This window comes from Ochlerotatus camptorhynchus, unplaced genomic scaffold, assembly GCF_037179485.1.
Source record: "Ochlerotatus camptorhynchus isolate MF236.1 unplaced genomic scaffold, CSIRO-AGI_Acam_v1.1 ptg000248l, whole genome shotgun sequence".
Taxonomy (NCBI): Eukaryota; Metazoa; Arthropoda; class Insecta; order Diptera; family Culicidae; genus Ochlerotatus; species Ochlerotatus camptorhynchus.
This window is the reverse complement of record NW_027040738.1, coordinates 533,048-560,825: the sequence shown is the minus strand read 5'-3', so window position 1 is coordinate 560,825 and position 27,778 is coordinate 533,048. Positions and strand designations below refer to the sequence as shown.

Here is a 27,778-nt window from a genome sequence, read left to right as displayed (position 1 = left end):
TCCCATCGTCCAGCAACGCCCGCTGGCCCGTCATCCGCTCGGTTCGCCAATCTGGCGAGAGTTCCGGCCGCACAGTAGGACAGGAGTCACTGTGTCGGCCATCCCGATTCACCATTAACGGCAGCAGCGGTATGTACCGGTACAGCGAACAGCGATTAGGCTACACGACACATATTACACGAAATTATGAACACAGAACAACACGCACATAATACAGAAAGTGGCGAATAAATGCGTTTGAAGAAAAGTGAAAGTTCTTCGTTTTTGTATCGCGAAACCCTCTGATTACCCGGTAGCTAGCCGACCCTGGGTGTTCCGGAGCTTGCTCTTGTCGCCTGAGTCGACCGGGTGCTGTATGTTTGATATCCGAGTAGGTAGTTGGTGAGTGCTGAGTTCTAACATCAGTTATAACATCTTCTCAAAGTGGTTCTTCTTTTTGCATCTTCTGCACTTTTGTCCATTAGCAGGGCAAGAACCCTTTTCGAAGACGTGACGTCCTCCACAGAATTTACACTTCTTCTCTCCTTCGATTCTTTCCTTTTTCGATTCAATTTTGTTCACTTCAGAGGGGAGAAATCTGGCCACACTGCCTTCGTGATCGGTTGATGTCTTAAGTGCGTCCGGTAATTTGTTCTTTTTCGAGTGATTTATACGGCTTTAAATATGAAATGTATTGTCAAGTATTAGTTTATAGTATTAGAATTCATAGGATATAGAAATTATTTTTGAGAAAAGCCGTAATTTCTCGATCGGTGGTCCTAATTTGTGTCGCGAATTAGAACAATCTTTCGTCCACCATGATGTTTTTTTTTCGATCGGTTGCTTGGTTTTTTTTCACCGGCCGGGGCGCGTTGTAGTGTATGTGAAATGTGTTCTTTTCTCTGTTTCTCCCCTTTAATTTTGCCCGCAAGAGGAGGTGCGCTATGATGAGAAAAATCACATTTCGTCGTCCGTCGCGGAATTCGTGTCAGCTGGTGCGAGAAGAGCGTGGTGAAAGAAGAGAGAGAAGCAAGTTGGAAGATCGCGCGCATATAGCATGCTGCTCTGCTGGATCTTGTTTTTCAGCCAGCAGCAGCATTGGCTTTGTGAATGGATAATCCTCAGAAAATTCGAGTGAGAAAAAGCATCGGGAACGGACGGGATGACGGAAAAAAAATAAAGAAAAAAGGCTGTGGGTGTAGTGTGGATCGTTGCTATCAAGCAGAGCTTGCACGGTAAGAAAAAAGTACCCAAAATTGAGTTCCTTTCACTCATCACGTGGCTTCCGTGGGGCTAGGTAAAATTAAGTTAAAGAAAAAAACTCAATTTTGAGTAATCCTGGCGTTGACAAAAAAATTATAAAACGGAGCAGACTGGAACCGAACCATGGACGTTGAGATTACGGGGCCCGTGTGTTGACCACTCGTCTATCAACGCTTGTGAAAATGAAATTGTTAAAGGCGCATAAAAGCAACCTCAATGAAAATAAACTTATATTTGAGTTTATTTATTATTACTCAATAGTTGAGTAAATTTTAACCAACGCCGCTTTTCTGATTCACTCAACGGCGGACCTCAAATGATAGAACCCAACGTTGAGTTTTTTTAAACTTAATTTTGAGTATTTTTTCTTACCGTGTGGAAGTAAGCGATCGGTTCTATATGAATTTTGTGTTTCTGGCGGTTTGTGCGGCTAGAATCGGCGGGAGGAAAATTAAATATAATTATTGTGAGGCTATTAGTAGTGTTGGCTGATGTGTAGAAAGAGCTTTTGGAGCTAACTATTGTGTCTGAATTGGAAAGATTTCGTGTGTTTAAGTTTCGATTTCACTATCGTGATTGTGTTTGGTCATGTTTGATAGTTTATTGTAGCTTAGAATCGACCCAAGAAATGTAACGGTGGAGCTGGTACTTGACCGCGTGGATCTATTATTAGGTTTTTGCAAAATGCATTACTTTGTGCACAGAGTGGAAAGATGTTTAGTTGTGGTTGTTTAGAGATGACTAGAGAAAGATAAGCATCAGGAATGCGCTCCCGGATGCATTGATTTGGTGAGTATGTTCCAGTTGAAGATTGTTCTTACACATTTCTCGATTGCATTTTCGAGGGGTCGTGTCTGCTTTTGTGGGCAGTGCGTTTGATTGTCGGTTTGGTGTGGTTGGTGGCTCGCCCGCGCGTTGTGGCGCCGCCATCAGGTAGGGGAAAATTTCTCCTATCTGATGGTGGTGTTGGCATGCGTGGGCGGGATGCTGGTTGCTCCGGATTGACGATGGGATGCATTGTTTGCGGGAGTGGATGCGTCCCTTCGGGGGAGTATTCGAGATTTATGTATGTTCATCGTTCATCGTTTCATTTGTCAGAGTGATGACCACGGTCGCATGATGCATGTTCCTCGGCTTTTTACGGTTAGGTGTATACGAATAATTCACTATGATTTTATTTCCATCTTGATATAGTTTGAGTTTGAATACATCCTAGGTCCTATTATATTATTATTAAATATTCATTGATAAATATTTATAACAGGGTCAAAACACAACTGGAAGAAGCAACGTAACATCATTTGAATTTCTCTAATGTATGTTTAACGTTTATATGACAGTGAAATTAACCATTTAATTTTTCCTTTCCTTACATAACTTATTGATATGTTTATTTGTATATTTGTAAATACTTATTTAATCAAATTCTGAATATGAGTTATGAGGAAGCTTATTGTGTTCGCGAGCCCTCCGTTTAGGCTGGATGCATTGATTTAAATCTTTAAGTTTATTTTCAGCTCTTCGACATTTTTAGATTAATATTATAATGATTCACTATTTTCAGCCTTCGTTCAGGAAAATACAAAAAACATTGGAATGCATGATTACAATTGCATAAAAACTGTTAACTGTCCAAATAACCTCGATTTTTCTGACTATTGATGCATTATGAAAGTTTACCAATATTTTAAAAAAAGCATTCCATATTGCGTTAAGAAATTCCATGGTGCATAATAAAGTGTTTGTTTCAATTCCAATAAAATATCAGAAGTTGAAATCAGTTAAATGTATTGAGGTTAATTGAAATCGAGCTTATTTGTATTTTGTAATACTTGTTTATTTAACATTATTTTATATATTGCATGACTAGTAAATTAGTTTTATTTCACATTTTTAAAATCTCATTATATCACTATATAACTATCATTATATAACTATAATTTTCATTTCTAGAAAAAAGTTGTCCTGTAGATCCTGAAGGACCAGAAGGTGTATCAAATAGCTTATCATTGTTATTTACTTTTTATTTTATTATAATATAATATGAATTTGGCCGGTTGCTTTTGGTGCAGCTCCACTTGGTTATTTGGCTGAGATCATTCCTTTTTATTTATTTATACAGTAACCCCTCCCTATCGTTTAAACATCAATTCAGTTTATCGTTTACCAAAACGAACCTTGCTGCAAACCCTACCCTCTTACCCAACATCCCAGTGACTCCTCGTGGATGTGCAGAGGATTTCTCGGCTTCCATCAAAGCGAGTGTCATGTCAACACAATCCTTCCCATTCCTTTCTTGACCTGTGTTCGGGCGCGGCCGGCGCTGGTATTGCCTAATTTAAGATCACCAGTTTTTACACATTGAGGATGATTGCTAGTCCCAAGCATCGTCTATTGGTTCTCTGTGTAATTACAGCTGATCTGGCAGTAACAGAGTAGCAACCGTGGGCGGTCAATCATGCTCAATTTTGTTCACTTCAGAGGCACTTTCACAACCGAGCTGCTGGATCCGCTTTGCAGAAACTTCTTCCAGTCGACAATCATTAACGGCTTTTTCGATAGTTATTTCACTATTGGTTGTTAACCTCTTTCGGAGGTGTGGACATCTATTAGCCGTCACGATTTTGTATGTAATAAAACGATCTTCTAGTTCCCCCAACTGACACGGCTTCACCAACATCTTCAACTTTGTGTGGAATTCATCAATCGTTTCCAGCTCTTGTTTCACAGAGAGAAACTCCAACAGATCAAGCACGCTAACTTCTGCTTACTCACCAGGTGAGTCGATCGTACTCACTTTCGTCCGATGTATCGAGTTGTCAAAAATTGAGTAAACGAGAAATGTCAAACTGAGTAAAAGCCACTCAGTCAGCAAAATCCTGGTCTTGGAAGAAAATGCCAGTCATGTCGGAGGAAACCTCATAGAAAATGTTACTCAAAACCGGCTGAAATGCCTTCAGGTACCTAAGTACGAATTGCTTAGGGAAACGGTGTTGAACCGTTTTTTGCTCCGGTAGAATGAATCCGGAGCAGGCAATTTCCATTTCCTTGAATAAAAATCAAAACAAAAACTCTTAGGATTTGACTCAGTCTACGTGAGAACGTAGTTTACTCAAAAGTGAGTCAACATAAGGCTTCTCAATTTTGAGTAGCCATACTTGCCACTGAGATGAGTACATTCGACTCAATTTTGAGTTGACCAGAATAAGCGTGAGGTTCATATTCCGCGGACGAACAACTTTTTCTTTGATAGCAGCGAGAGCTGCTGCTCACCATTCACCATGCGACGCTGTTCTTCCGTCAATTGAAAGTTGAAATATTTTCGCAACGCTTCAAATCCTATCACTGATATTAAAAACCGGCTTTCTTCGGTTCATCTTCGGCAGACCACTGATTCATGCCAATTGCACTAGCGTAATTTTCCCAATTACGCTTGAGAAAATCAAAATTTTGTTCCATATCCCCCTCCAGACATAGCGGGGGAGGTTGAGGAACAGGCTGCGACGCCACAGTTACTAATGTTTAAAAAAACCGCGGAGCTCTAGGATCAGTTTCATGGATGGACCACTTTTAAGGATCTTTCGGATCTTCCGAAGGATGGTCTCATTGCCATCTGGGACCATGTTTATGTCACGACCTCAAATTATTTCTTATATCACAGTTCAAAGTGTTTTCGAAAAAACCGCGGAGCTCTAGGATCAGTTTTATGGATTGACCACTTTTACAGATGTTTCGGATCTTCCTGAGCACGCTCCCATGACCATCCAGGTCCGTGTTTATGTCATGAACCCAAATTCTTTCTTATATCACAGTTTCTAATGTTTAAAAAAAAAACGCGGAGCTCTAGGATCAGTTTCGTGGATTGATCAATTTTACGGATGTTCCGAATCTTCCGAAGGACCGTTCCGTTGTCTCCAGGATCCATATATAGGAACCATGACTGTATTCTGGGTAGTTATGAACATTTGTGCCCATTAATGTAATTTATGGATCCTAGGCCACTTACAAAACCCATAAACACTCCTTTAAAAAAAACAGTGTAACGACCAGTACTGTAAATTCTCAAAATCAATTGAACATTTTTGAAGAAAATGATAAAAGCAGCTATCCGCTATCGAAGGGGACCTCCTTCGAATGGTTGATATCAGTTGCTTAGCCATTTGACGAAGGCATGCATGGTTCATTCTCATTTGAGAAACGCTTGATGTCATTCAATTGAGTGTAACCTACACATAAACTGGTCGACATTCCGGCGAAAAACACCAACCTGACTTTTAACAAACCCCAACCAGATGTTGACATTGGGCCGACATCGACCTTTATAGTCCCTTTAACGCTCTTGGGTCATTCGTGACTTGTCCGGGGGTGACATTTAAACTCGAGACTGTGGTGTGAGAGGTATGGATGCCAACCGCTACACCGGGGTCGACTTATCTGTTCGGGACTATTTTGCTGGGTTTCTTCCATACTCCACTGTCGTGTATAAAATTAAAGTGAGGCTGTGTTTATTTGAAAATGTTTCATCTGTCAAATTTAAGTGAAAATTCACCAAATGGAACACAGCCTGAGTGACTCAATTGACAGTGACGAAGAGTATGGAATGAAAAAGGGGCTCTTCAAAATATGGTCATGTGAGAATTCGTTTTCACAGAATTGATTGAATGGCTGTATTGGTTCATCTTCAATCGAATGATATGGAAATTAACAGCACTGGTAACGACTCTTTTCGCTTTTGAATAAGGTAGACGACTCTATTTTCAATATATCAAAATAATCTACAGACCCTAGGAATTCTAGAAGTACCACAATTTTTTAAATTCATCAAGAAATGGCTAAGTTATGCCATTGTAAACTTTCCGTTACACGTTTTTTGGAGGCATCGTATTCGGAGTGTTAAAGCGAAGACTACAAATCAAGAAGACTGGCAACTCTGCAAAAACCAGGAGACAGTAAGGGCAACGCCTCTTCCGAGCAAAAGTGGAACCTGTGTATGATGGTGTGTGTTAACTCACGAGTGCATTCACACGCATAGGTAGAAATAATTAGCTATCAATTATTGGTTTTGTTATGATTGTCGTAAAAAGTGAAACGTATCTTTCTTTGCTTTATGCTGACAACGAGTTAGAAATCCAGCTGAAATTGAACGTAAGTAAATTTGTTTTGAAAATTAAAACTATGGCAATGATGCCATGCACAATGATGGTAGGACCTTCCTCGATCATTAATTTGCTATCTCAGAATTATCTTCCTCTTTTCCTAAGCCCTTTAGTGATGCATTTATGAGCATTCGTATGGTGCATTAGTAAAATGCATGCCCGTTCCGCATGGCATTGGCACCTGGCCATAATGGAGGGCAACTTGGCTTAGTACTCGCTGACCATTTGAATGTCACTGGCCAATCCGACACTGTTGTTATCATTCTCTGGAAGTGGTTGGTCGATTCCAAGAATTGTTAATGCATACAGAGGATCACTATCCGGTGGTTTCATGTTCTGACAATATCTAAAATGGAAATATGTACCGTTTGGGATTGTAGTCCTTCAACCTTTAATTTTCATTTTCTCCAACATATGATCCTGCTACGCCTTCCGTTGGATCGTGATGTAGGAACCGGATCTTTCTTCTTTTTGAATCCTTGAATTTTCAGCAGCTTTCGAATGACGGTAGTTCCTTATATTTGATTGCTTCCAACAGGCACAGTAAACAATATTCCCGAGTTTCAATCCTCTACCATGACCACCATGACAAGTTTTTCGGGTTGGAGTTGAAAAACCACCGGCTTGCTGTGATTAGGATACAAATTCCCGTGAAACTTTATAGAGCAAAACAAAAACAACAACGAGTACCGTGTTATGATTATTTGTTTCGGTGACATTAGGTCACACACACAGTCACTGTTAATAAGCAGTCTCGCTAACACTTGTGCTTTAAAGTTCCACCTTTGATTGTCAGAGGCGCTGTTATCAGTGACGTTTGACATTTGTATGGGAGAAGGGAACAGTTGCCAGTTTTCTTGATTTGTAGTCTTCGGTTAAAGTCTATCGAAAGCCTGTGGGTTAAAAACCATGTAGAATGAGTATGTTTTGAGTGATTAAAAAATCACTCGGTATGTTTTGAGTGTTTAAAATATCTGACCGCATTCAGAACCTTCCAACAGAACCGATTTCAGGGGAATGGCCATATCTTGGTTGATTATATGCCAATTTTAGTTCTTGATGTATCATTCGCTTTGGAAATGGTTCTTGCTTCTGTGAATTTATATCGATTTTCAACCAGCATTCTATAGAAGATCACAACACAAATTTAGAAAGTTAGACAAGCCCTCCGAAAAACCGGAAAATCTGCGGTATCTGGTGACCATGATTATTTTCGTGGCAACACCATAAAATTATATTAGTTTTCCAGTTGAATGCTTTTGAAATAATTAAAATCAGACCTCATTTGACGAAGTTACAACACTCCAAAGTTGACGAAAAATTTGCCTATCCTAGTTATTTTGAGTATCCCCTGTAATTATGCAAATCGGAGAATGTCAAGTTTTTCCGATTCATCATTTGGCTTGGAACTGCTCTGATCCAGTCAAGATGTGCAATCAATAGAATCCATTATTTCCCACATTTTTTTTTAATTTTAAATCGATGTCGAACAGAATGGATATTAGGGTTGAAAGGCTTTCAGTAATTTATGACTTTATAATCAAATCAAGCGTTCAACGATTTCAATTCTGCTGATATTTTCCTAACAACTAAAGTTTACAGCTAGATACGCGAACAGACAGTTCACGATAGGTACGCATCGATGATCTGCCACCTCGTGAGACTTGATCAATTAGACCGACCAAATCCATTGGTCACACAGCTCGAAGCCAGTGATCGTAGCTGCATTCGATCAAGTGGAACCACGTCAACACACCACTGACTGTACCGCGATCGCGCTCTGTTAATGACCTCTAATTCCTCGTTGAGCTTGTTCGAAGAAATTAGATTGAATTCGAATTAACTGTCCCAAAAAAATACCATGATCCCTTTTCCGAAGGGTCATGTCTTCCACCTAAACGTCTTAAGCCGATGATGACACTTTGGTGGTCGCGGAAATTCCTGAATTAAAGCGACGAAACTGTGACGAAACGTCAATACGCCCTCTCGGGCGATGACAGGGCGAAACCCGACCACCCCGCCATACAATGAGGGTCACAAGAGAAGACGCACGATCGATTTGTGGCTTCATTTCTGGATCATTGATCACCGCTGCCGTATATATACGACACTGTTCGACTGGTACAAGTTAGTTGCTTTAAGCGCGTGGTGTCTAAACGATATGATTCTAAACTGTGTTCCGGTGGTGTTGATCCTAGTCGGATCGGTGCGAAGTGGCCTAACGTATCCCTATGCGGACCGGTATCCGTACGGTACGGCAGTTGTGTCGGAATCGAAACTACTCAAGGGTGCATCCAGCAGGGGAACGTCCGAAGGAGGGAAGGATTTGCGTAACTTTAATCGTGATCATGTGTTCGATGAAGGTGGCAAGATCAACTCGGCGACCGATGCGGTTCGATATCACGCACTGGACAACCAAGTGAATGGGCACAGGATAGCGGATGCCTCCCAGGGTGTATCGCAGGATAAGGTGAAGCACTTGGCTGGTGAGAACTATGAAGCCGATAAGTCCCACAATCAAAAGCAGGTGAAGTCGGGATTTACGAATTCGTATCACAAGGACGAATCGGGCAGCAAGAGTTCGTTCTACGAAGACTCGGACGATCGCGGTGGAAAGCAGGTGTTCGACAATCGGCAGAACTTGCGGAACAACTATAACGATCATCTGTACAATAAGGAGCTGAGGAACGATCAGCTGCGGGATCGATACGACGATCGTTTCGGAGGATTCGATCTTCGCGGGGTGCGTGACTTCCATCATCAGGCGGCTGCCGATCGAGGTTTGTGAAGTTTGGTTTTTTGTTGTTGTTGAAATCTAGGAAATTTATCAAGTATGTTGTTCTACTAGGCAACCTGCACGATTACCGTGACGGATTCCGCGACGATCGCGATCATCACGTGCACGACTATGGGCAGGAAATCTACCCGGGCCTTCCGCCGATGGTTCCGGTTCGCAACTACGATGAACTTTTTCAGCGACGCACCTTCCACGAACCGAGACCGATGTTCAAGACGGCACCGCATGCACCCATCACGGTGTACGAAGATCCGCGCGAGTACCAGTACGACTATCCGGCGCATTCGGTTGGTGATCGGTTCCTGCGGCGGTACGACGACGATGTGGCGGAACGTACGCGGATCATCTTCAGACCTAGCCCGCTGTTGAACTACAATAGACGGTACTAGGGTTGACTGCAGAATTGAAGCTTTTATTCGAAAAAAAAAAAAAAATATCTGTATGTTAAACATACGTTGAAATAATCGAAATTCAAGTACATAGTTCAACTATATTTATATTTAAACTTATTGGTGTACGAACGAAGCGAAATAAATTACCCAGTATTTTACAACTAGTTAAGTAGTAACGCTTAGTACTCTGGCAACAAATGAGGTTGCAAATTCAATTTATTCTACATCGGCAGGTCTATTGGCGTTGACGGCACCGCCGAAACATCGTCTCTTCTAGTAAAGATTGACAGATTCTTATGGGAATTATTAGTGGAGTGAAAGGATAGTACGAAGTCCGCCATGTTTCTCGCACAGTCTGACGTTTGCTTATGGATTTTACCATAGGAGTAAACTGCCAGTCCAAACTGTTTGAGATCATCTTGAGCGAATTTGTCCTGAATCGCTCGAAGAACTACCTCTGGAGTACCTCAGGGAAGTATCCTGGGTCCACTTTTGTTTACGTTATTTTTCAACGACGTAGCAGCTTCGTTGGGAATTAAATGCAAGCTCGTTTATGCAGGATCTTAAGCTATATACGTCATAGTTCACTCGATTGAGGATTGTCATCGTCTTCAAGCTCTGCTAGATTTGTTTGTGGATTGGTGCCGTCGCAATAAGCTCATCATCAGCGTTCCAAAGTGTGCAGTGATGACGTTTCACCGCTCTAAGAGTTCAATCCTTTACGACTACTGCATTGACAATGTAACGTTTCGCAGAGTAGAACGTATTACTGATCTTGGTGTTCTTTTGGACCCAAAGTTGACCTTCAATCTTCACTATTCTTGGCTGTTTTGGCTTTTACCTTTCTCGTATTCGTCCTAGCGTGAAATCTGAATCAATCGAGAAGCTGGTCAAAGGTTGTGTACAGTGTGAAGATCCGATTAAGGTTGTGCCGCTAGTCAAAAAAGGATCCGACATCAGCCGTATGAGCTTCATCTCGTACAAAGTCGGAATGGATCCCAAACTACGCGAAGCTGCTTTTAGATCGGATACATGGCCGAAAGGAATTTTGTTCCGTGAATTTGAAGACGGTTAAAAAAACATGTGGTTGCCTCGTTTGAACACGCCTACCATCACGATCTCTCCTATTCCGGGACCTTCCGAGTTTTCAACTCCCATTTCCGGACTAGACCCAGTCTGCTGATTCAGAATTGGATTTTGCGTTGTGAATTGGAGCGCTGTAGACCAGAACGCACTGCCTGTCGCATTATGGGAGACCTCGAACCACTCGATCCAGTCGCGCTAGCTGTTTCCCGCCATCAAAGCCGTTCTATTTCCTGCCATCAGAGTCGTTCTGGCCCTGCGGTCGAGTTCGGTGGTGAGGTCTCCCGAGCATCGTCGTCAGGCAAGTATGCATACATTAGTTACAGTCATTTGCCTGATCAGTTTCCGTGTTCCCGTGCAACGCTTCATGATGTTTACATCGTGGATAGCACTTTGGAAGCCCCTGATTTCTCTGCCTCAGTCGCGCTTATTCCAGCCAGCGCTCTGCATAGTCGTCTCGGCCCTGAGTGTAGATGTAGGTCGGGGATCTTCCAACCAGCTATTACTGGCAAGTATATTGACGATTCAGCTTCTCCTTTGCCTGATACTGCTTCAACTTCTAGCTGTGTTTCCGGTTCTGCGATCTCCACACTAGCCACATCATGTCCATGCATCCGTCCTGCCAACTACCAGCAAGTTTATGCCGCCACCTGCTCTTCCTCGGATCCGGGACACCCTAAAACAGGCACTGAGGAAGCTTCCGAACCTCCCGACCCAGTCGCGCTTGCTGCAGACATCCGCCATCGTCATCGTCCCGGTCCTGTGGTCGGTGATGGTATCGGGGGCTTCCGGCCTGCAACCTCAGGCGAGTATGTTAGCGATTCCGAGCTTTCGGTTCCTGATGTCCTTTCGATTTCTAGTTCCCGTGATTGCTCCTCGAATGGTCTCCGGATCTACTACCAAAACGTGCGTGGGCTGAGGACTAAAATCGACTCGTTTTTCCTGGCTGTTGCGGAGGCCGAATATGATTTGATTGTGCTGACGGAAACGTGGCTGGACGACCGAATTCACTCATCGCAACTTTTCGGGTCACTCTATTCCGTCTTCAGAACTGACCGGTCTGCCCTAAACAGTCAAAAATCGCGCGGTGGCGGAGTCCTGATTGCAGTATCTACTAGACTAGCCAGCTACGTAAGTACGTCACCTATTTCCAGTCAACTGGAACAGCTGTGGATTGTCGTAGAACTTCCACAAAGCAAGCTTAGTGTAGGCGCAATCTACCTGCCTCCCGACCGCAAAAACGACTGCACGATCATCCGTGAGCATGTGGAATCGTTAGGGTCAATTTCGTCACAATTAAGTCCCTGCTCTCCCGCTTTCGTATTTGGTGACTACAATCAAGCTGGTCTGCAGTGGCGCATTACAGACAGTGGCACACCATTAATTGATCCACTGCTTTCGCATATGCCGGTTGCTTGCTGTGTTCTTTTGGACGGTTTTAACTTTTACGGGTTCACACAAGTGAATACTTTTCCGAACCGAAATGGACGTTTGCTAGATCTCGTCCTGGCAAATGATTCCGCACTACCGGGCACTTCTGTTTCCTTGCCGGTCGAGCCACTGATTGATCTAGATGCCGATCATCCCGCTCTCGTCGTGTCATTTAGTTTACCTGCGCCGATTCTTTTTACGCCGTCATCTGAGTGCTACTCTTTGGGACTTTCGCCGGGCCGATTATGTTGCATTGAACAATGCACTTGCGGAAATTGCTTGGCAATTTATCGAAACTGCCGCTAGCGTGAATGATGCAGTGGATTTTTTCAGTGCTGCACTGGAAGATGCTATTTTCCGCATTGTCCCAGCTCGACGACCTCCGCTAAAGCCTGCATGGTCTAACCCACGCCTACGCGTGCTAAAACGTCAACGCTCTGCCGCCCTCCGAAAGTATTGTAACTCTCGCTCGCCGTACTACAAACGACTGTTCAATTTTGCGAGTCGTAGTTATCGAAATTACAATAGTTTTCTCTATAATCGACACGTGAGACGCACGGAAGCGAACCTTCGCACGAATCCGAAAAGTTTTTGGTCGTTTGTCAACTCAAAACGGAAGGAATCCGGGTTGCCTTGTTCCATGTTTCTCGGGAATGACTCGGCTAATAGTGAAAGAGAAAAATGCGACTTGTTTGCTCGTCATTTCAAGCAAGTGTTCAACGATTTCTCCGCTTCGCCAACACAAGTGCTGGATGCTGCTGTTGAGATGCCACGTGATGTGTTTAGTTTCGTTATTCCGTGCATTTCAGAAGACATGGTGATAGCCGCAACACGCAGACTGAAGCTATCGTTCGCCTCCGGACCTGACGGCATTCCGTCATCAGTTCTAAAACGTTGTGTAGCCAATCTCTGCCTTCCACTTGCGAGGCTATTCAATCTCTCGGCACAGCAATGTGAGTTCCCCTGCCGCTGGAAACTTTCTTATCTGTTCCCAGTGCACAAAAAAGGAGATAAACGGAATGTCATAAATTATCGTGGAATCACCTCCCTGTGTGCCTGCTCAAAACTGTTCGAGATTATCATAAATGGTGCTCTGATCGCACGCTGCAAAAATTATATCGATACAGAACAACACGGTTTCTACCCGAAGTGCTCCGTGTCCACGAACCTGGTGCAGTTCACTTCTAACTGTCTGCGATGCATGGATTCAGGATGGCAAGTCGATACGGCGTATATGGATCTAAAAGCTGCATTTGACACGGTGGACCATAATATCTTGCTGGCCAAGCTGGAGATACTTGGCATCTCGTCAACTGCTGTGGATTGGTTCAGATCTTACTTGGTGAATCGCTATGTACATGTCAAGATTGGCGCGTCGGAATCGGATGTTTTCTCAAACAACTCGGGAGTCCCGCAAGGCAGTAACCTAGGACCGCTACTATTTTCGATCTTTTCAAACGATGTCGCCTTGCTGATACCATCAGGATGCCGCCTTTTCTATGCAGACGATACGAAAATCTACAAAATTATTAAAAGCCTGTCGGACTGCTGGGATCTCCACAATATGTTAGGTATTTTTGCTGACTAGTGCTCCAGAAATTTGATGAGTCTAAGCATAGAAAAATGTAACATTATTTCCTATCACCGAAAAATCGAACCAATCATGTTTGACTATGTTCTCAACGGACGCTGTCTTGCTCGTGTAGAGCACATAAAGGATCCCGGCGTTACCTTGGACTGCAGACTCACTTTCAGAATCCACTACAATGACATCATCTCCAGAGCTAATCGACAATTGGGCTTTATTTTCAAAATTGCCGACGAGTTTCGTGACCCGCTATGTCTCAGGTCACTTTACTGCTCGCTTGTGCGATCCTTATTGGAGTCAAGTTCAGTTGTTTGGTGCCCTTTCCATGCTAGCTGGATCACTAGAATTGAATCCGTTCAACGCAAGTTTGTGAGATATGCTCTTCGTTTCCTCAACTGGCGTGACCCAACGAACTTGCCACCGTACGAGGAGCGTTGCCGTCTCCTGGGAATCGAGCCATTAGAGGTGAGACGGACGGTCGCTCAAGCTATGTTCTTACAGGTGACATTGACTGCCCAACACTGCTGTCACAGCTAAATATGTATGCCCCTGAGAGGTCTCTTCGTCAACGCGACTTTCTGTTTTTGGAACCACGGAGCCGGAATTATACACAACACGAGCCAATTCGAGCAATCAGCCGGCAATTCAACAACTTTTTTTATAATGTTCGACTTCAATGTATCAGCTGACGTGTTTCGTCATCGGCTACTTGGCCTTTTCCGTACCGTTGACCGTAACTATTTAGTTTAAGTTTTATTCATTTAGACAGTAATTGTCAGTTGAATTTTTCAATAAACAATAAACAACAACATCTCTAAGGCGAATCGTCAACTGGGATTTATTTCGAAGACCCTCACTGCTTGAAGGCCCTATATTGCTCTTTAGTTCGGCCCATACTTGAGAATGCATCTGTGGTCTGGTCTCCATATGAGCTAGTGTGGAATCTCCGAATAGAACGTGTTCAGAAAAGAGTTTTTTGAGGTTGGCTTTGCGCAGCCTGCCGTGGCGCGATCCACCTTATGCAGACCGATGCATGCTATTGGACCGTGATACCGTTCACTACCCGCAAGGCCGCAACAAGCGTAGAAAACCACAAACCGAGAAGTACAATAATCCTTAAATTTTATTCGGGCAAAATTTCAAGAATGGATAATTTTTCATTTTTTTTTTATAATCGTAGATAGTGCTTTAATGTTTAGTTTAGTTGTTTGTTTTCCTTTTTTTAGCAATTTATAGTAGCAGAGCTAATCGATCATCATTATCATCTCAAAAAGTACAATTAAGCTGAAAACCGCTGAGTTGTGTAATGCAAACTGTGTTTAACAAAAAGGAAGGAATAATTAAAGGATAATGGAAAATAAGAAGACACTCTTTCCGTCGCCATAGTTTCGAGCAGCAGCGGCTACTTGGAAATAATGTTCCTATTTGGCGAGAAACCCGAAACGCGTAACCTCTACTATCAACCAACGATAAAAAGGAAAAAAAGGGCCGGATAGCGGAGAAACTTGGAGCTGAATCAATCACAAAGTGTGACAAAGACTTTTTTTTTTCAACAAATCGAAACCAAACTTACTTCTGTTCGCTTAATAGATGGAAAGAGGCAAAGAGTCGAAAAATTGTGTTTTGCTTACTCATCATCGTCCAAGGTCTGCGAGACGAGAAATTCCGCCGCCTGGTACTCGTTCCGTTCGCAGGCGATGTACGCCTGGATAACCAGATGTTCCGGAAAGCCGAGCGCCTTCAGCCGATCGATCGCATCCATGTCGGACTGGGTGAGACTGTCCACCATGGCGGCGGCCGTCGTTTCCAGCTCCCGGGGGACACCCATCCGGCCCGTTGGCTCGTCGGTGCCCTCGTTTATCAGGGCCAAAAATTCCACCTGGTTCTCGGAGATAATGCGCATCAGATCCGGATTGCTCGATTGGATTTTCTGCAGTAAATGCGGCAACAGGCTGGGATCGTCCTGGAGGAGCCGTTTCATCTCGAGGAACGTCGGATGCTCCCGCAGGAAGGCCAATCGGCTTTCCTGGGAACCGCCACTGGAAAGGGCACCACTGCCACCACCGCCGCCACCTCCACCTCCCGTTCCCATCGAACTGGTCGCAATCTCCGACAGCAGATACTCGACGGCCCGGTCCGGATTGTTGTCGCAGATCTCCAGCGCGATGCGGGCCTCCTCCTCTGAGTAGCCCATCTCTGGTAAGGGGAAGGAACAGATGATTTAAAAATATTAGTTTTATAGAAGCTTTGCGGCATTAGAGAAATCCTAAAGAATTGTCGAGAAATATCACGTGTCGTATCCCACTGTTATTCTAAGTCATGTCATGATTGTATGTACGGGGTGGGAGGTGAATTGTTAATATTACTGTAAGTTCAGAGCAAGGTTGCAAATGCACATGTTGCATAACAACATATTTTTGGTAATTTCGTTATTACTTTACATTCTGAATCAAATTCAATCAGAGAAATTTTAGGGTGCATACAAACGTTATTATTTTTTCTATTTATCCATCTGGAATCCCTTTTATGAATACGCACACATCACTTCCCGAATATTGCACATACAACACTCGTCGAGCTGGAACATCTTTGAATAAGTTATGCATAGCACGCAAGTATGAGACAACTGGCCATTCGGTTGCTCGAATCCCATCTTTGAAAGATCATAATATGAATCCCACAAGAGCCTAAATCAAGAAATTTTGTATCTCCCTTCTTTAACTCCAAGTTGAGCTCCCAGATAAACGCCCAGGTAACATTGGGGCCATCAATAGATACTTGAATAATCTTATCCGTATTCAGCGTATTTATGCCTTCTCGAAAAGAATCCAACAAATCAGTTGCTCGGGATCTGGCCACAAACCGTGACGTGAATATCTAGTTTCAATCTCATCGGTGGTGGTATTCAAATATCGGTTATTGATATCCATGTTTTTTTTTGTAACTTTGTTGAATGATTGATCGAACCCAGCCACAATTATTCACGTTTTCTATGAGTTCAGCTTTGAAGAACGGAGCAATGCCATACATAATTACTATCTCCGAACATTCTTTTTAAGACTAGCTCATCCTTTTCCGCTGCCCGTAACGACTTATGGCTCATGGCGGTTTCGATGCACCATAGTATTTCTGCTTCGGTCGCTTCTTTTTTAGTAATTCTAGATAGAGCTGGAATTAGAGCGTAACAGCCTTTGTAAACAATGACTTCTCTCGTTGATTTCTCGGTTAATGAGTGGGTTAAGTTTAAACGAAACTTTGAGTATATAGTTGCGGCATCGGGGGAGACCGATAAAACACGCATCAAGAATCTTTTTCTAGCTAGAGCTGGGCCGGACCTTCAGGAGGTGTTTACTTCAATTCCCGGCGCGGATGTGACTGCAGATAAGGAGAAGAATATAGATCCGTACGCTGTCGCTATACAGAAGCTAGACGCTTACTTTTCACCTAAGCAGCACGAAACGTTCGAACGGAACGTTTTCTGGACGCTTAAACCGAATCATGAAGAGCCGTTGGAGAAATTCATGTTGCGTTGCCAGGATCAGGCCAGTAAGTGCAATTTCGGAAGTACTGCGCAGGAGAGCAGGGCAATAAGTGTTATTGATAAGGTCATCTTATTTGCCCCGAGCGATTTGAAAGAGCAGCTTTTGCAAAAGGATTCTCTCAACATAGATGAAGTCGCGAAAATCGTTAGTTCGTTCGAATCTGTGAAACACCAGGCACAGCTGATGAATCTTCCATCAACTGGGTTTTCGGAGTCTTTTGATATCAATGCTGGCGAAAGAAATAACGTCAACAAAATTCGAAACATCCCGATCAGAGATGCCATTTTGCCAATGATCCGAACTGTCCTGCACGTGGTAGAGAGCAGGGGTTGAAACAGTTGACGTTTTTTACTACACTCGCTTCGTTGTCGTGCGCGACAGTCTGTTTGTATTCGAAAACTCATGCTCTACCGTCGTCTCTCTCACGCAGCACGAGCGGTAGAATAACATTCGAGCTAAAAGAAAATTATCAAAATAGCTATCATATGACATGTGTGATTTCGTTGTAATTCCTCAAATTGGTGTAAATCAAACCATTTCTGATCAGAAATATTATTACTAGGACATCATCGCTTGCTATTTTCAGAATTCACACAATTACAACATCAGCAGCTCTTAATATGAGAAAAACTAACATACATACCTACGTGACGGTCTTCGGCGACAGTGTCGTATGACAGAGCCTGTCATATTACATTTTAGTTTGTTACTGTACTATGATAGCTTGTTTTGCAAGTGTCGGAGGCAGAGGCAGTCAATTATCACAGAAAATGTGTCGACTACCGTGACCGCTTACAAGACTGGTAGAGAGTGCATAAAGTGCAAACGGATTGGTCATTTTGCAGCACGATGTCGAACCCCTGCAGGAAAACGAAAGTATGCTGAAGAACCTAGACCCGGCCCTAGCAAAGGATTCAAGTGACAACGCATACATGAGATCGAAACCGAGGAGGAAAGGAAAGATCGGAGTTTCATATTTAGCATAAACGATGGAGGAGAATTTCTGTGGCTTAAGCTTGGGGGAGTGACGTTGCAACTATTGATTGACTCTGGCTGTAAGAAGAATATTATCAATGAAAAGGCCTGGGTGTACATGAAGAACGATGGAGCAAAGGTTTGGAACCAGGAGAAGCACTGTACCGAAGTTTTTCTACCATATGGCAAGGAAGCAAAACCGTTGTCCGTTCTTGGCAAATTTGACGCAAATATCTCCGTAGACGATGGAGGAAAAACCATCGAACAGGTTGCGACAGTCTACGTTGTGGTTGGAGGTCAGCAATGCTTACTGGGTCGTGCCACAGCCATGAGTCTGGGTGTTTTGGTGATTGGATTACCGAGTACACACGGAGTTAGTATGGTTGAGTACACACAAAAACACCCGTTTCCCAAGATAAAAGGCGTTCAAGTTGAGATTCCTATTGATAAGTCTGTCGTTCCGGTGTGTCAACATCCTCGCCGTCCTCCTATTGCTCTTTTATCAAAAATTGAAGAGAAACTGACGTCTTTGCTTATTAGTGATATTATCGAACCTGTTCAAGGTGGATGTCAGTGGGTTTCACCTTTGGTAACTGTGGTTAAAGATAATGGGGATCTTCGGCTATGTGTCGATATGCGACGAGCGAACGTTGCGATCTTGCGTGAGCGCCATATCATGCCAACAATTGAGGACTTTTTGCCACGGTTCACGTCAGCAAGATATTTTAGCCGGTTAGATATCAAGGAGGCTTTCCATCAAGTGGAGTTGAAGGAAAAGAGTCGTTACATAACAACCTTCATAACCCACATAGGTTTTTTCCTATACAAGCGGCTGATGTACGGAACTGTTATTGCTCCAGAAATATTCCAACGAATCATGGAACAAATTTTGAGCAGCTGTAAGCAAACGGTAAATTTTATTGATGACATCCTTGTTTTCGGCAGCACCGAGGAAGAGCACGATGTGGAACTAAAATTAGTGTTATCGGTTTTGAACGAACATGGAATTCTCATGAACCAGGAGAAATGTTTGTTTAAGGTGGACCGCTTAGACTTTCTCGGACACACAATTTCTTCAGATGGTATCAAACCCTCGAACAGTAAGGTTGAAGCGCTTCAATGCTTTCGTACACCAATCACCTCAGAAGAAGTCCGAAGTTTCCTCGGATTAGTTACGTATGTCGGACGATTCCTTCCAAATCTAGCAACAATAACGGCTCCTCTTCGGGAATTGATCCGATCCGGCATTAAGTTCTCGAGGGGTAAAGACCAAGAGGAATCTTTCGTTAAACGTAAGGATATGATTGGTAACGTTCAGCATCTGTACTTTTTCGATAATACACATACAGTGGCTCTTGGAGCTGTGTTGTTTCAATTTGAAGGACCAACGGATTGCCAGCCTCGTCCGATCGCTAGCAAAAGTTTAACATCCACGGAGCGCAGATATTGCCAGACCGAGAAAGAGGCGTTGGCCTTGGTTTGGTCGGTTGAGCGATTTTCAATATACCTGTACGGAAGAACATTTGAGCTGGAAACGGACCATAAACCATTGGAAGCGATTTTTCAACCAACTTCTCGACCATGTGCTCGAATTGAAAGATGGGTGCTGCGTCTCCAATCCTTTTCTTTTGTAGTAAAGTACCGCAAAGGATCGTCCAACTTGGCTGATCCCTTGTCTCGTCTCGTTGAAAAACCGTCTTCCGAGACCTTTGACGCTGAGAGTAAATTCATGGTGTTGGCAGTTATGGAGTCCGCAGCAATTGACATTCAGGAGCTTGAAGATGCGACTAATACTGATGTAATCCTGGGCATTGTTAAGGAGTGTTTGCGTTCTGGAAGCTGGGAAAAAAAGAAGTCAAACCGTTTTTACCGTTCAAGGATGAACTTGGGTTTGTTGGAGATTTGTTGGTCCGTGGGAACAAACTCGTCGTGCCGAGTAAATTGAAGGCAAGGATGCTTGATATCGCCCATGAAGGACACCCGGGAGAGTCTATTATGAAACGTCGTCTTCGTGATCGTGTTTGGTGGCCGGGTATGGACAATGAGGCTGTGACTCGAGTGAAGACCTGTGATGGCTGTCGTTTGGTAGGATTACCTAGCAGACCCGAACCAATGAGTCGCCGTCCGCTACCATCTGGTCCATGGATCGACACCGTGATAGATTTCCTCGGCCCATTGCCTTGTGGTTCGTACCTGTTGGTAATTATCGACTATTATAGTCGTTATAAAGAAGTGGAAATAATGTCCAAAATAACGGCCAAAGAGACAATAAGCAGGCTTGACAGGATTTTCACTCGCTTGGGATATCCTCGGACTATAACGCTGGAAAATGCCAAGCAGTTTGTCAGCACGGAGCTAGAGACATACAGCAAACTACACGGAATCACTTTGAATCATTCGACGCCGTATTGGCCACAAGAAAACGGCCTCGTCGAACGTCAAAACAGATCTCTCGTGAAACGACTTCAGATCAGCGCTGCGCTTGGTAGAGATTGGAAACAGGACTTGCATGATTACCTAATCATGTACTATACAACGCCCCACTCGACTACTGGTAAAACACCAACCGAGCTTATGTATGGACACACGATTCGTTCGAAGCTACCTACGATCGGAGACATCGAGACAACCCCACAGAACACAGAATTCCGTGATCGAGACCAAGAATCGAAGGGAAAAGGGAAGGGGGCAGAAGATACCCGTCGTCGAGCTAGAAGATCTTCTATCGATTCGGGTGATACTGTTCTGATGCAGAATTTAACGCCAAGTAACAAGCTTTCCACGACCTTCAACCCAAAGCAGTATACAGTTATCTCACGATCGTGTAACAGTTGAAGACCCTCAGAACGGAAAATCTTATGACAGGAATGTTGCACATCTCAAAAAGGCTGTGGACCTTGAGGCTGAAACCTTGGCTGAGCCAAATGTAGCATCCGATGACAACCATCAAGATCAGGCGCAGTTGCAGGCATCATCAGAAGAAGATTTCTTTGGCTTTGAGTCAGAAGAAGTGACTGAAGCATCAAGACTGACCATATCAAGCCGACAGCGTAGATCAAAGAAGAAACCGGCCCGACTCAACGATTACTACATGTAACTTCTTAAATTTAAACAAAGGGAGATGTGGTGCCGAGTGCGGCCCTGTTTTATGGTTCCTAATAAAAAGAGTATAAATGTAAAATGATTGATTAGTAACGTACGGGCCTGGGTGAGTAAAGAGCGGGCAGTGAAGGTACGCGAGGAGTGTAGTGAAAACGTCGAGAATAAACACTTTGTAAAGCGTATGTAAATTGAAGTCCCTTTATTATTTATCACAGCATCTCGATTATTACAGAGGCGAAGGATGAACCACGAGCTGGCGCAACTTTATGACGTACCCTGTATCCAGAAAGTTGCGAAAGCTGGACGGGTACGATGGGCGGGACACGTTTTAAGAATGCCGGACAACAACCCCGCAAAAATGGTGTTTGCCTCGAATCCGGCCGGTACGAAGACGAAGAGGAGCACAGCGAGCAAGGTGGTTAGACCAAGTGGAGCAGGATCTTGGAAGTGTGGGACGGTCAAGAAATTGGAGACAAGCAGCCACGGGCCGAGTGAATTGGCGTTAAATTGTGATGCAGGTGCAATCCTGAGCGATGTCGGACCAGGATAAGTAAGTAAGTCGTTGATGATTATCTCGAATACTTTCGAGCAGGCACAAAGCGATGTAATTCCTCGGTCATTATGAAATATTAAACAGCAGTTTTGAAAGCGGGTTGAAAGCTCTGTTGAGCATCTCTTGAGTATGCACGATGGAATGCCGTCAGGACCAACAGCGTTTGAGAATTTCAGCTTCAGGATGGCAGAGTGGACGAGGTCCAATGTGACCGTGAAAATACCAAAGTTGAACACATTTCAAGGGATCAGAGATACTCCCCCCTCCAGCAACTTGGCTTAACGATGCCGTTGAGTCGTTGAAAACACTCTTGAAATGCTCTGCCAGAAGGTTAAATTTTTCGCTTCGAAACCGGTAGCCCATCCTCGTTCCTTCTTGTCGTCCAGAATAGCTTAGGATTACGCCGGAGATTGATCTGCAAACGTCTTGCATAGAAAACGGTTGTACATTCATAAGCGAGCATTAGACCATGCAGAAGCATACACAATCAGATATTGCTCGGCTCACAATCTCGACAAAGTAGTTCACGGCTTCATCAATGGACGAACACAAATCAAGGAACTACCTACTTACTTTCCATCATTTGAGTATTCTGCTTGTGATTCACGACTCGGTGGTTCTTTTCTCCAACGTGACTTTGCTGGCTGCACTTTACTCGGGAACACTGCTTCGCCTGATTCTCTTTTCGTAATCAATCGGGTTCGGATATCCGCGTGGTTGTCCATCTTCTTGTGTGATTCTATAGAATGTCCCACGATTGTCTTACGACTCCGTAAAATCTTCACCTTCATTGCAGGTTGATTACCCGACATAACATGACTAAGAATGGACGTGATGCTCGATTTGGGAAAACGGGGAAAACGGTGATTTAGTGGTCTCACAATTGGATCTCGAATGCGGAGCTCCTTCGTCAATGTCATCAGCAGAAGACATCAACGGAAATTGGAGAAAGTAAGAACGGGTGGAAATAAACGAATTCTGCAAATCGGAACCCGCCAGCCGAGACAGTCCTATGACGACAAAGTCTCAACGAAGAAGTAAAAGAAGCAAACAATCGCTTATGATGGAAATCCTTCACGTTGGTCCTATGCACTACTGTATAGATACTCAGAATATTTAAGTGAGCGTAACTAGTTTGAGGCACAAAACAAATTTTCACGGGTTTCCTTTGTAGCACAAAATTTGAAATGCTTGTCCTTTGTGTTGGTCGGTCGGAAAAACTTGGATGAATTCTTTGTTTCATTGTTTCACTTTTACCTCAATGCGGTTCGTTTCATCGACTCGGCAAAACTTCCACTCAACGTTTCCGAGATTTAGGTTTTTTTTCCATTAGCTGAATACGTAATCAGGTATTTAAGTAATTTCCATGATGATTTGTTAATCAAATTCTGACTCTATTATAATATACCACTCTCCCAATTTCACAACCCGAAACAACGTGACCAAACACGTCCAAACTGGTCCGAACCCATAGCCAAAACAAACAAAAAACTCATCCCCCAAAAGCCACTCACCCGTTATCCGCTGAATCTTGATCTGGATATCATCCTGGGGAGGTTCCTCCGGTTTTTTGTCCTCCTTCGGTTTCTCCTCTTCCTTGGGCTTCTCTTCGGTTGCTTTCGTGGCGGCAGCAGCAGTACTAGCCGTTGCCGTAGCCGCGGCAGCCGGCTGGGAATCGCTCTTGACTGTCGTTGCCTTTTCGGCACTGGCCGCTGCGGGCGTCGCCACCGTACTGGAGCTGGATGCCGCTGCAGCAGCCGGTTCTGCCGGAGCCGTCGTGGGCTTCTTGTTCATAACCACAACAAACTTCTTATCGTCCAAGTTGTAGTGGCTGAGCGGCTGTTCGTCTTCCATGATTTTGCCCAGGTAGATCAACCGTTGCCGCTCGACCGGGTAGTCCTGTTTGCTTACCTGGAAGAACTTCTCCTTCAGCGACTTGACGGTGTCCTTCTCGACGTCCACCTCGATGTGGAACGCCTCCTGCTTCAATGTTTTGATGGTGATCTTCATGGTGCTGCTCCGGAGTTTATTCTGTTCCTTTATCGCGCTAGCTGGAAATAATGCTCTGCAAAAAAGCACATGTCCCATTAGCTTCCGCGGAGGAATTCTATCGCATCGCCGGCGGAACAGTTAGAACTTACCTTCCGCGGGGAAAATATCGCTATTGGTGACTCGGTGAAACGCAATTTTATTTGTCCCGCAGTTTGGGTCAGAATTTGCACTCGTAAATGATTTTCATATTTCCAATCTGACAGCTCGCTGTTCGAACGGTGCAGAGCTGCCAGGTGGTTTTATAAAAAATCTGTATCCACTCTATTAAAAAATCTGTATTTTCTGTATTGACGATTTTTTTCTTAATTAATCATGTTTTGTTGTTTTACAAATACAGTACATACAAAATAACCATAAAAAGTGCTTAACCACCTATTCGGGCTATCGTACTAACCATACGGGATATAATTGCACCATTTGTGATATCGTCCGTACTTATTTATAAGAGTGATATGAAGCCGTTTGAAAATGTATGGAGATTTTAGTTTCTATTCATTATCTTCCTGATAAGCAGTTTTAAATGCAAAAAAGTGCACGTGTTCATTACTATTTGATATTTTTAATATAGATGAATACAATTAACTACATCATTTGTGTGGTAGTTACACCGAAAAGTCGAGAGATGTCGCCCCGCCAGTGCTGGTAAAATCATTTTTGCAGTATGGAGAATATCAGAAAATCCGCAATTTCTTACGAAATACATTTTCAATGCAAGTAAAATGTTTACGAGTGCTTGTATTTGTACCATTTTAATGTGCTCGGGCACTTTTCTTGTATTTAACATACATGCTTATATTGGAAATATTCAATTAATACTGTAAATCCCCATACAATCAAAAAAGTTATTTTGTTTTTATAAATTTTGAATTTTTTTTCTCAAGCATTTTATAAAAATCTGTATAAATCTGTATTGTAATTAAAAAATCTGTGATAAATCTGTATTCTGTATCGGGTCTGTATTAAGATTAAAAAATCTGTATAATACAGATAAATCTGTATAAATGGCAGCGCTGGAACGGTGGAACACGGCGCACGGCGACTGACAGACGGCCGTAGTTGGATTGTTGCTTTCTCGCTCTTGCCCAAGGGGATTGATGCGGCATAACGGGTGCTCGTGTGATGTTGATGCGTATGTATTGTCTTGCTCTTGCTTGACTGCGTGACAAAAACTTTCGCGTGACGAGGGAGTGGTCAGAAGGTGTGCACGGTTAGGTGAACGAACTGAGAATACAGCCAGACTTACACAAATAATTGGATGTTTGGAACACGGAAACTTTCATCGATGGCTCACTCACTGAACGAAATTACATGCCAAAAATCAAATTAATCGTCATTCAAAGTGCTCTCTGATGCCATCGTTTCGTTTTCGAAACAACAGAAGCAAACTAAACAGATAATTTATATCAAATGCGAATCATCCTGCTTGCATATGATAATGACTCTAATATTGGCCTATGGATCTAAGATTGGGCCCATCGCTAAAATTGTGCTATTTATCAATTTTATCTAGATGAACGCGTTATTGGGACGGTAATTATGGATATTTTTGGTCGCTATTGAAATTTTAGTCGATTGCTAAATTTATGTATGGGCCCAAATTAGAGGCACTTAGGCCGACATTACATCCATTTCCCCTATATGCTTTCATGATTGATATTTGTATGCACACCATAGCTAAAGAACTTCATCTCAAATGCAACAGATAAATAGATCAAAAAAACCCTATAACGAAAATCATTCATTTTTCGTGAGGGTGTGTGATAAGAAGTTGAACTAGAAAGTTTAATGTTCACCAAGGCAGAAACGACAAAATGACGCTAATATCACAAATTTTCACCGGTTCCATTGAAGTGGAACCCCTGGACACCCACCCCGACAGGTCCTCGCATCCTGGACCAGGATCCCAATACCCACAGGTCACCCTTAACCGCACCCGAAAAGAGCAGGAATTTAGATGCCCTGCCCGAAGATTTTTTTTCCTTTCTTTACAAACCGTTTTATTTTGCTGTACCCTGCACTCAACTACTAACATAGTTTCAAAATATGTATGTTTATTTTAAACATGAGAAGCATGTTTAAAATAAACATATTTATTATTGTTCGCATAGCTGTCAAACCAAACAAAAACAAATACGTTTATTTTTAACACGATTTTTTTGAAATAAACGTAACATTATTTTTATTTTAAACATTGATTTCACATGACTTCAAACATGGAATACATTTGAAATCAACCTAATTTATGTTTGTGGCCAGAACAAACTGAGTTTACGTTTAAAGACCCAAACGCAATGTGAGCGGAAGCGGAACGGAAACGGAAAGTTTGACAGTTGTCACAAAGGACATCAAGATGCCTAACCGAAGTCGATTTGGTTCTAACTAGTTTTCAATACGACAAGTAGACTTACTCAGATCGGGCTTTTCCGCTGCCGTTCCGCTTCCGCTGTCATTGAGCTTGGGTCTTATCTCAAATATTTTTGTTTCGACGATAGTTTTTTCTGCGTGTACACACAAAAAATAATCATTGATAAAATTAAAAAAAACCGTTGATAGAATTAAAAGTATGCATTGGTTCTTTTTGGTAGAAAGTATCTAACTTTCAAAATGAAAGTCAGCCAACTGTCAAAACGAAAGTTTAGCATATTATTAATTTTAAAAGTTTAAACTTTCAAATCGAATTGTAGAACTATCAAACTAAAAACCAAATACTTTTAGATTGACGTTGGAAAAGTTTTGTTTCAAAAGAAGGCTATTTCACAGCAATTAGTATAAGTTTTCATCTCAAATACGAATTATTTTTAATTTAATTGGTTTTATGAAAGGAAACATAACCAATATTTAAATTTATTTAAATATTTTGTTAATATACATATATTTTATTTTTCATTCACAGCACGGTTGTTAATATCAGGGATGTTTTGTTTGGCGGATGGCTTTGGTAAAGGTTTTCTCGCAGACCCGGGGCTCCAACATGCAGTGGACTGTTGGGCAGAGACAGGTTTCGGATCGTTCATAAGAAAACACGCAGTTTATCATGAAAATACGGATTATATTATCAGAAACGTTTTGATCAAAATAAAGCACGCGAACACATTTTGATAATATCGAGAATATAAAAGAAAAATGTCAACAAAAGAAAATGCACTGAACAAAATCACTCCATGGTTTTCAAACATAAAAAAACAACTGATATGATCTGTGTTGCCATACAACAACACTCCTCCTCAACGCATATCATTGCTTCAGTTCATGACATCAAGGCCACACAGCTTTCTCAACGCGCCAAGCCGGATTCTTGAGAGCGGTTTCGTTAAAAGATCAGCTCGCATTATCTCACTCGGACAGTATTGATACTCCATCACTCCAGCTTGTTTCAAATCCTTGATGAAATAATATTTGGTATCTATATGCTTAGTGCGATTGCTGAACTTGTCACATTCCAGCATCCGCAGGCAGCTTTGGTTATCGTCGTTCATCCGAATGGTTGTCACGTTCTCTCCGAAGTCAACCAGTAATCGCTTAAGCCATAGTGCCTCCTGCGAAGCTTCTGAAAGAGCTACAAACTCGGCTTCAGCTGTCGAAAGTGAAACGCAAGACTGTTTGCGACACGCCCAAGAAATTGTTCCACCACTGTACTGAAAAACGAAGCCACTATTCGATTTTCGACCATCACGACTTTCCACCCAGTCGGCGTCTGCAAATCCGACCAATCCCGATTCGTCATCCATGTTACTCAGACGAAGCCGCAGATTTGTAGTACCTTTAAGATAGCGTATGACCCGTTTAAGCTCATTCCAGTCTCGCTGAGAGGGCTTGCTTGTTCTCCGACTAAGGATAGATACAGGCGCAGCTATATCTGGTCGTG

At 42.9% G+C, this 27,778-nt stretch overlaps 2 protein-coding genes across 2 annotated transcripts; one reads left to right on the top strand and one right to left on the bottom strand.

The window, feature by feature from the left end:
• The first annotated feature begins 8,391 nt into the window (after window positions 1-8,391).
• On the top strand, window positions 8,392-9,584 carry LOC135704799 (uncharacterized). The gene is made up of 2 exons (XM_065226298.1): window positions 8,392-9,178; window positions 9,247-9,584. Exons 1-2 carry the CDS (start codon window positions 8,392-8,394, stop codon window positions 9,582-9,584), a joined length of 1,125 nt encoding a protein of 374 aa, XP_065082370.1.
• Window positions 9,585-14,794: 5,210 nt separating this feature from the next.
• On the bottom strand, window positions 14,795-24,128 carry LOC135704814 (UV excision repair protein RAD23 homolog B-like). Its single transcript, XM_065226332.1, has 3 exons — window positions 24,003-24,128; window positions 23,376-23,926; window positions 14,795-15,885 (listed from the first exon to the last, which is right to left on the bottom strand). Exons 2-3 carry the CDS (start codon window positions 23,869-23,871, stop codon window positions 15,317-15,319), a joined length of 1,065 nt encoding a protein of 354 aa, XP_065082404.1. The 5' UTR covers window positions 23,872-23,926; window positions 24,003-24,128; the 3' UTR covers window positions 14,795-15,316.
• Between the last annotated feature and the right edge of the window lie 3,650 nt (window positions 24,129-27,778).

What these genes read in the sequence shown, in the direction of transcription:
- LOC135704799 (XM_065226298.1), top strand. Translation starts at nt 8,392, where the DNA reads ATGACAGGGCGAAACCCGACCACCCCGCCATACAATGAGGGTCACAAG. An exon ending in TCAGGCGGCTGCCGATCGAG is followed by an intron (nt 9,179 to 9,246) that starts GTTTGTGAAGTT and finishes TTGTTCTACTAG; the next exon opens with GCAACCTGCACGATTACCGT.
- LOC135704814 (XM_065226332.1), bottom strand. Translation starts at nt 23,871, where the DNA reads ATGAAGATCACCATCAAAACATTGAAGCAGGAGGCGTTCCACATCGAG. An exon ending in CAAGATTCAGCGGATAACGG is followed by an intron (nt 15,886 to 23,375) that starts GTGAGTGGCTTT and finishes TCCCCTTACCAG; the next exon opens with AGATGGGCTACTCAGAGGAG.